This window comes from Borostomias antarcticus, assembly GCF_949987555.1.
Source record: "Borostomias antarcticus genome assembly, contig: scaffold_53, whole genome shotgun sequence".
NCBI classification, from domain to species: Eukaryota; Metazoa; Chordata; class Actinopteri; order Stomiiformes; family Stomiidae; genus Borostomias; species Borostomias antarcticus.
The window spans coordinates 107,501-116,524 of record NW_028176149.1 but is presented as its reverse complement, the minus strand read 5'-3'; the positions used below and the strand labels follow the sequence as shown (position 1 = coordinate 116,524).

At 51.8% G+C, this 9,024-nt stretch overlaps 1 protein-coding gene across 1 annotated transcript in view; it reads right to left on the bottom strand.

Annotated features, from left to right (window-relative positions):
* Positions 1-209: 209 nt before the first annotated feature.
* Positions 210-9,024, bottom strand: part of LOC311328763 (uncharacterized protein) — a gene marked incomplete at its 3' end in the record, with an annotated part of 67,151 nt that continues 58,336 nt past the window's right edge. Inside the window, exons 7-10 of the mRNA XM_084462675.1 lie at positions 2,511-3,034; positions 661-798; positions 489-545; positions 210-290 (exon numbers count right to left, since the gene is read on the bottom strand). Coding sequence (XP_084318801.1) covers positions 210-290; positions 489-545; positions 661-798; positions 2,511-3,034 — 800 coding nt within the window. The remainder of the gene's footprint in view (positions 291-488; positions 546-660; positions 799-2,510; positions 3,035-9,024) is intronic.

Below are 9,024 nucleotides of genomic sequence, written 5' to 3'. Positions count from 1 at the left end.
GTAATTTGTACGAGTGATGAGTGTGTATGTGTATGTCGGCTTTTAACATGTGGAAACTGAATTGCCCCTCGGGGATAAATAAAGTATTCTGTATCTGTTTTATGAGAGGAGGGGGAGGAGAGTTCGGAGATGATGATGATGATGCCGATGATGATGATGATGAGGAGACGGAGGGGGAGGGAGACGGCGAGGAGGCGGGGCTGGGGGTCTCATCCCCGCAGGGGGAGCTGGGGGCAGTTCTCATCAGCCTCCTCCATGTGGACGATGGCGGAGACGGTGAAGGAGCGGCGCTTGTAGCAGGCTCAGGTCGGGGACGTAGTTGACCTGCAGGGTGTGTGTGGGACTGGGATGTTCTTGGCTGTGGGGGGAGAGGAAGAGAAGAGTAGACAGGTCAATAAACCAGCCTTAGATTAGGTACAATAAACCTCATCTGATCCGGTCTGTGTTGTGTGTGTGTGTGTGTGTGTGTGTGCACGCGCTCTGCTCACCTGTCCGTTCTTGCTGCATAGCTGGCCATGGCAGAGCACGCCCTGGATGATGACGATCTGGACACACACACACACACACACACACAGAGGGATGCGGTTATAGACCGCGGCGTGGATTAAGTATTACTGTTAAGGACACAGCTCTGCAGTGTGTGTGTGCGTGTGAGCTCACCGCTTGCTCCAGGCCGGCCACGTCGGAGGATCTCACGCAGCAACAGTGTGTACTTGACCAGGCGCGAGCGTGGGATGTCCAGGAAGCTCCACAGGTCTGAAGGGCGACTCCAGCCAGGCAGTGCTGCTGGCATTTTCCCTGAGCGGAGAGAGGCTGGGGGTCAGACAGTCAGTGGCGCACAGGCTCACTGGGTCAGACAGGGTGACACTGTAGGTAACCTTAGCCATTTCTTAGAGATTGTTGTAATATCTAGTCCCATGAGCTCAATAGTACATTGTGTCACAGGGTAATACAGTCATTGCTATATAATTTTACCTTAAACGATCATGGCATTTGTCCAGGTGTAGGCCTGTTTCCCTCACAGGATGGTCACTTCAGAGTCACTCAGAATAGCCATGGCCTGAAATGAACGGTACAGCACTTCATAAACGTAAATATAGAAATATACTGTACTGTAGTCTAACGTGAGCGTCTAGCCGCGTCTTTGTTTACATAATAAGCTAAGAGTCAAAAGTCAAGCGACAGATGGACAACAATAAATGAGCTAACGTCAGCTGCCAAACGGATCTCTCAACATATCAACTAGCTTGAGCTCACCAACTAGCTTGAGCTCACAGAAGAGTTAGTTAGCTAGTTAGCTAAACATCCAAGTTCAAATGCAAAGTCTCGCCATGTTACAGTATACACTAACTAGCAAGGATATATAATTAGGATTGTCTGTAGGCTATATTTGTAGTAAGCATTACCTGTTTAACTTTTGTTGGGAAGACGGAAATTCGCTTGTTGTGTCCAGCTCATGGATGTATTTGTCCAGCTGGAACGCACGCAGATGACGTCGCACGCAGCGCGGCCGATTACGTCAGTACGTCACGCGCAGCCATCTTGCTAACTAGCTTAGCACACACACACACACACACACACACACACACACACACGCTCAACGCAATTAACGTAACGTGGCACATTCCACACACTGGAGTAAACGAACAAATGAATGAACGTGTGTGTGCGTCTGTGTGTGTGTGTGTGCGTCTAATTTTTCACTAAGTTCCACATAGACGCACTCACACACACACACACACACACACACTCACACGCACACCTTATCTTTGCTAAAGATATATGCAAATCCCAGCGATCTGATTGGCTGATTCCCTAACTTTTTCTTTGCAAGGATAAGGTGTGCGTGTGAGTGTGCGTGTGTGTGTGTGTGCGTGTGTGCGTCTATAGACGCACACACGCACACACACACACACGCACACTCACAACATGCCTGCTAAACGTGGCACTTCCCACCCCCCATAGGGAATGAGACAATGAGAGAGGAGGGATGGATGTGTGAGTGTGTGTGCGCATGCGTGCGTGTGTGTTTGTGTGCATGTATGTGTGTGCGTGTATGTGTGTGTGTGTATGTGTGTGTGTGCATGTATGTGCGTGTATGTGTGTGTGTTTGTGTGCATGTATGTGTGTGCGTGTATGTTTGTGTGTGTGTGTGTGTGTGTGTGTGTGTATGTGTGTGTGTGTGTGTGTATGTGTGTGTGTGTGTGTGTGTGTGTGCATGTATGTGCGTGTATGTGTGTGCGTGTATGTGTGTGTGTTTGTGTGCGTGTATGTGTGTGCGTGTATGTGTGTGTGTGTGTGTGTGTGTGTGTATGTGTGTGTGTGAGTGTATGTGTGTGTGTGTGTGTGTGTGTGTGCATGTATGTGCGTGTATGTGTGTGCGTGTATGTGTGTGTGTATGTGTGTGTGTATGTGTGTGTGTGTGTATGTGTGTGTGTGTATATGTGTGTGTGTGTGTGTGAGTGTGTGTGTGTGTGTGTGTGTGTTGATCATACTGAAGGCTATTCTACCTGACACAGGGTCACTGAGGAGTCAGAATCAACCCTAAACCCTGGATAGAGGGGCTCAGTGAATGTGGAGGTGAATGTGTGCAGGTGGGTCAGTGTGTCAGAGGAGACTGTGTAGAAGGACAGAGCGCCGGCCGGCCAGTCCAGATACACTCCTACTCTGCTGGAGGGGGAGGGGGGGGCAGGTAGGTCAGTTCTCTTATCATTGTGAAAGGCAGTGTAACCGTTACCATGACACCTCAGACTCCAGGACTTGTCATTGCGTCCAAGCCCACAGTCAAGACCCCGTCCTCTCCTGCTGATCCTTTTATATGTCACTGATATAGAAACCCCTCCTCTCCTCTCTGTCTCCCAGTAACAGCGCCCAGACAAACCCTCTCTACACAGAACCTGGGACCAGCCCTCAAATCTCTCTGGGTGGTCAGGATACGGCTCCTCCTCCTCTCCCCGTGTCACCGTTCTGTTCTCCTCAGACAGAGAGAGGAGTGTGTGTGCTGTGTTTGGGTCCAGTGTGAGATCACAGGCATCTGATGGAGGAAACCAAGACACAACATGTTACTAATCACCATCATTACATGAGAACTGCTCACTGTTTCATTCATCCAGAGATTCACTAAGAATATTGATCAACTTCATTGATTCATCAGTCTGAGTCTGTGTGTGAATGTGAGCTGTTTAGTGTTTGAGGGATTTTCATGACAAGTCAGAGTTTGTACAGACATGAATACACACACACACACACACACACACACACACACACACACACACACACACACACTCCCCCCCCACATACACTCTCTATCCCACACACACACACAAACACACACACTCTCCCACACACACACACTCTCTCTCCCACACACACACACACACACACACCCCACATACACTCTCTATCCCACACACACACACACAAACACACACACTCTCCCACACACACACACTCTCTCTCCCACACACACAAACACACACACACCCCCCCCCCATACACTCTCTATCCCACACACACACACACTCTCTCCCACCCACACAAACACACACACTCCCCCCCCACATACACTCTCTCTCCCACACACACAAACACACATTCTCTCTCTCCCACACACACAAACACACACACACACACCCCCACACACTCTCTGTCCCACACACAAGAACAAACACACTCTCCCCCCCACACACACTCTCTCTCTCTCCCACACACACAAACACACACATACCCCCCCACACACTCCCTCTCCCACACACAAACACTCCCCCACACACACTCTCTCCCACACACACAAACACACATGCACCCCCCCACACACACACTGTCTGTCCCACACACAAGAACAAACACACTCTCCCCCCCACACACACACTCTCTCTCCCACACACACACTCTCTCTCTATCCTCCACACACACTCTCTCTCCCACACACACACACAACACACACACACACTATTCACCCCCCCTCCCCCCCACACACACACTCCCTCTCCCACACACACAAACACTCCCCCCCCCACACACACACCGTCTCCCACACACTCTCTCTCTCTCCCACACACTCTCCCTCCCCACACTCTCTCTCCCACACACTCAAACACACTCTCTCTCTCCCCCCCCCCACACACACACACAGGCGCACACACACACAAAATACATACTCTTTCTCTCTGTCACACACACTGACGCACACACATAGCTATTGACGCAAACTCATACACACACAGCTAAACACACATACAATATATACTCTCCTCACACACACACACACACTCTCCCACACACACAAACACACATTCTCTCTCTCCCACACACACAAACACACATTCTCTCTCTCCCACACACAAACACACACCCCCCCCCCCACACACACACTCTCTGTCCCACACACAAGAACAAACACACTCTCCCCCCCACACACACTCTCTCTCTATCCCCCACACACACTCTCTCTCTCCCACACACACAACACACACACACTATTCAACCCCCCTCCCCCACACATTCCCTCTCCCACACACACAAACACTCCCCCACACACACTCTCTCCCACACACACAACACACACACACACACACACACACTATTCGCCCCCCCTCCCCCCCACACACACACACTGTCTCCCACACACACACACTGTCTCCCACACACACTCTCTCTCTCTCCCACACACACAAACACACATTCTCTCTCCCACACACACAAACACACACATTCTCTCTCCCACACACAAACACACACATTCTCTCTCTCTCCCACACACACAAACACACCCCCACACACACACACTCTCTCTCTATCCCCCACACACACTCTCTCTCTCCCACACACACAAACACACATTCTCTCTCTCCCACACACACAAACACACACGCACCCCCCACACACACACACTCTCTCTCTCACACACACTATTCACCCCCCCTCCCCCACACACACACACTGTCTCCCACACACACACTCTCTCTCTCTATCCCACACACAAACAAACACACACTCTCTCTCCCACACACACAAACACACACATTCTCTCTCCCACACACACAAACACACACATTCTCTCTCTCTCCCACACACACAAACACACACATTCTCTCTCCCACACACACAAACACACACATTCTCTCTCTCTCCCACACACACAAACACACACATTCTCTCTCCCACACACACAAACACACACATTCTCTCTCTCTCCCACACACACAAACACACACATTCTCTCTCCCACACACACAAACACACACATTCTCTCTCCCACACACACTCTCCCTCCCCACACTCTCTCTCCCACACACTCAAACACACTCTCTCTCTCTCCCCCACACACACACACACAGGCACAAAATACATACTCTTTCTCTCTGTCACACACACTGACGCACACACATAGCTATTGACTCAAACTCATACACACACAGCTAAACACACAGAAGAACAAACACACTCTCCCCCCCACACTCTCTCTCTCTATCCCCCACACACACTCTCTCTCTCTATCCCCCACACACACTCTCTCTCTCTATCCCCCACACACACTCTCTCTCTCTATCCCCCACACACACTCTCTCTCTCTATCCCCCACACACACTCTGTCTCTCCCACACACACGAACACACACACACTCTCTCTCACACACACAAACACACACATATCCCCCCACACACTCTCTCTCTCTATCCCCCACACACACTCTCTCTCCCACACACACAAACACAACACACACACACTATTCACCCCCCTCCCCCACACACTCCCTCTCCCACACACACAAACAAACACCCCCCCCCCCACACACACACACTGTCTCCCACACACACACACTCTCTCTCTATCCCACACACAAACACACACACTCTCTCTCCCACACACACTCTCTCTCCCACACACTCCCTCTCCCACACACACAAACACAACACACACACACACACACACACACTATTCACCCCCCCTCCCCCACACACACACACACACTGTCTCCCACACACACTCTCTCTCTATCCCACACACGAACAAACACACACTCTCTCTCCCACACACACAAACACACACGCAACCCCCCCCCACACACACACTCTCTCTCTCCCACACACACAAACACACACTCTCTCTCTCTCCCACACACACAAACACACATTCTCTCTCCCCCCCACACACACACTCTCTCTCTATCCCCCACACACACTCTCTCTCTCCCACACACACAAACACACATTCTCTCTCCCCCCCACACACACACTCTCTCTCTATCCCCCACACACACTCTCTCTCTCCCACACACACAAACACACATTCTCTCTCTCCCACACACACAAACACACACGCACCCCCCCCACACACACACACTCTCTGTCCCACACACAAGAACAAACACTCTCTCTCTCCCACACACACACTCTCTCTCTCCCACACACACACTCTCTCTCTCCCACACACACAAACACACACACACACACACACACTATTCACCCCCCTTCCCCACACACTCCCTCTCCCACACACACAAACAAACACCCCCCCACCACACACACTGTCTCCCACACACACACTCTCTCTCTATCACACACACAAACACACACATTCTCTCTCCCACACACACAAACACACACATTCTCTCTCCCACACACACAAACACACACATTCTCTCTCCCACACATACAAACACACATGCACCCCCCCACACACACACTTTGTCCCACACACAAGAACACACTCTCCCCCCCACACACTCTCTCTCTATCCCCCACACACACTCTCTCTCTCCCACACACACACAAACACACATTCTCTCTCTCCCACACACACACTCTCTCTCTATCCCCCACACACACTCTCTCTCTCCCACACACACACACAAACACACACACACTCTCTCTCTCCCACACACACAAACACAACACACACACACTATTCACCCCCCTCCCCCACACACTCCCTCTCCCACACACACAAACACAACACACACACACTCTCTCTCCCACACACACTCTCCCTCCCCACACTCTCTCTCCCACACACTCCCTCTCCCACACACACAAACACTCCCCCACACACACTCTCACTCCCACACACACAAACACAACACACACACACTATTCACCCCCCCTCCCCCACACACACACACTGTCTCCCACACACACTCTCTTCTCTCTCCCCCACACACAAACACACATTCTCTCTCTCCCACACACACAAACACACACGCACTCCCCCCCACACACACTCTCTCTCTATCCCCCACACACACTCTCTCTCTCCCACACACACAAACACAACACACACACACTATTCACCCCCCTCCCCCACACACTCCCTCTCCCACACACACAAACACACACTCTCTCTCCCACACACACTCTCCCTCCCCACACTCTCTCTCCCACACACACAAACACTCCCCCACACACACTCTCACTCCCACACACACAAACACAACACACACACACTATTCACCCCCCCTCCCCCCCCCACACACACACTGTCTCCCACACACACAAACACACATTCTCTCTCTCCCACACACACAAACACACACGCACCCCCCCACACACACACTCTCTGTCCCACACACAAGAACAAACACACTCTCCCCCCCACACACACACTCTCTCTCCCACACACACACTCTCTCTCTCCCACACACACAAACCCAACACAAACACACACACTATTCATCCCCCCTCCCCCCACACACACACTCCCTCTTCCACACACACACACTGTCTCCCACACTCACTCTCTCTCTATCCCACACACGAACACACACACTCTCTCTCTCCCACACACACTCTCCCTCCCCACACTCTCTCTCCCACACACACAAACACACTCTCTCTCTCCCCCCCACACACACACACAAAATACATACTCTTTCTCTCTGTCACACACACTGACGCACACACATAGCTATTGACTCAAACTCATACACACACAGCTAAACACACACAAGAACAAACACACTCTCCCCCCCACACTCTCTCTCTCTCTATCCCCCACACACACACTCTCTCTCCCACAGACACACAAACACACATTATCTCTCTCCCACGAACACACTCTCCCCCCCAACACACACTCTCTCTCTATCCCCCACACACACTATCTCTCTCCCACACACACACACACACACGCACCCCCCCCCACACACACTCTCTCTCTCTTTCCCACACACACAAACACAACACACACACACTATTCACCCCCCCTCCCCCACACACTCCCTCTCCCTCTCCCACACACACACACACTCCCCCACACACACTCTCTCTCCCACACACACAAACACAACACACACACACTATTCACCCCCCCCTCCCCCACACACACACACACTGTCTGTCCCACACACAAGAACAAACCCCCCCCCCCACATACTCTCTCTCTCTATCCCCCACACACACTCTCTCTCTATCCCCCACACACACTCTCTCTCTCCCACACACACAAACACACTCTCTCTCTCCCACACACACAAACACACACGCACCCCCCCACACACACACTCTCCCTCTCTCCCACACACACACTCTCTCTCTCCCACACACACAAACACAACACACACACACTAATCACCCCCCCTCTCCCACACACTCCCTCTCCCACACACACAAACACTCCCCCACACACACTCTCTCTCCCACACACACAAACACAACACACACACACACACACACTATTAACCCCCCTCCCACACACACACACACTGTCTCCCACACACACTCTCTCTCTATCCCACACACGAACAAACACACACTCTCTCTCCCACACACACAAACACACACGCAACCCCCCCCCACACACACACTCTCTCTCTCCCACACACAAGAACAAACACTCTCTCCCCCCCACACACACTCTCTCTCTCTATCCCCCACACACACTCCTCTCTCTCCCTCTTTCTCTCTCTCCTCTACTCCCTCTCTCCCTTTCTCTCTCTCTACTCCCCCTGTCTCCCTCTTTCTCTCTCTCTACTCCCCCTCTCTCCCTTTCTCTCTCTCCTCTACTCCCCCTCTCTCCCTTTCTCTC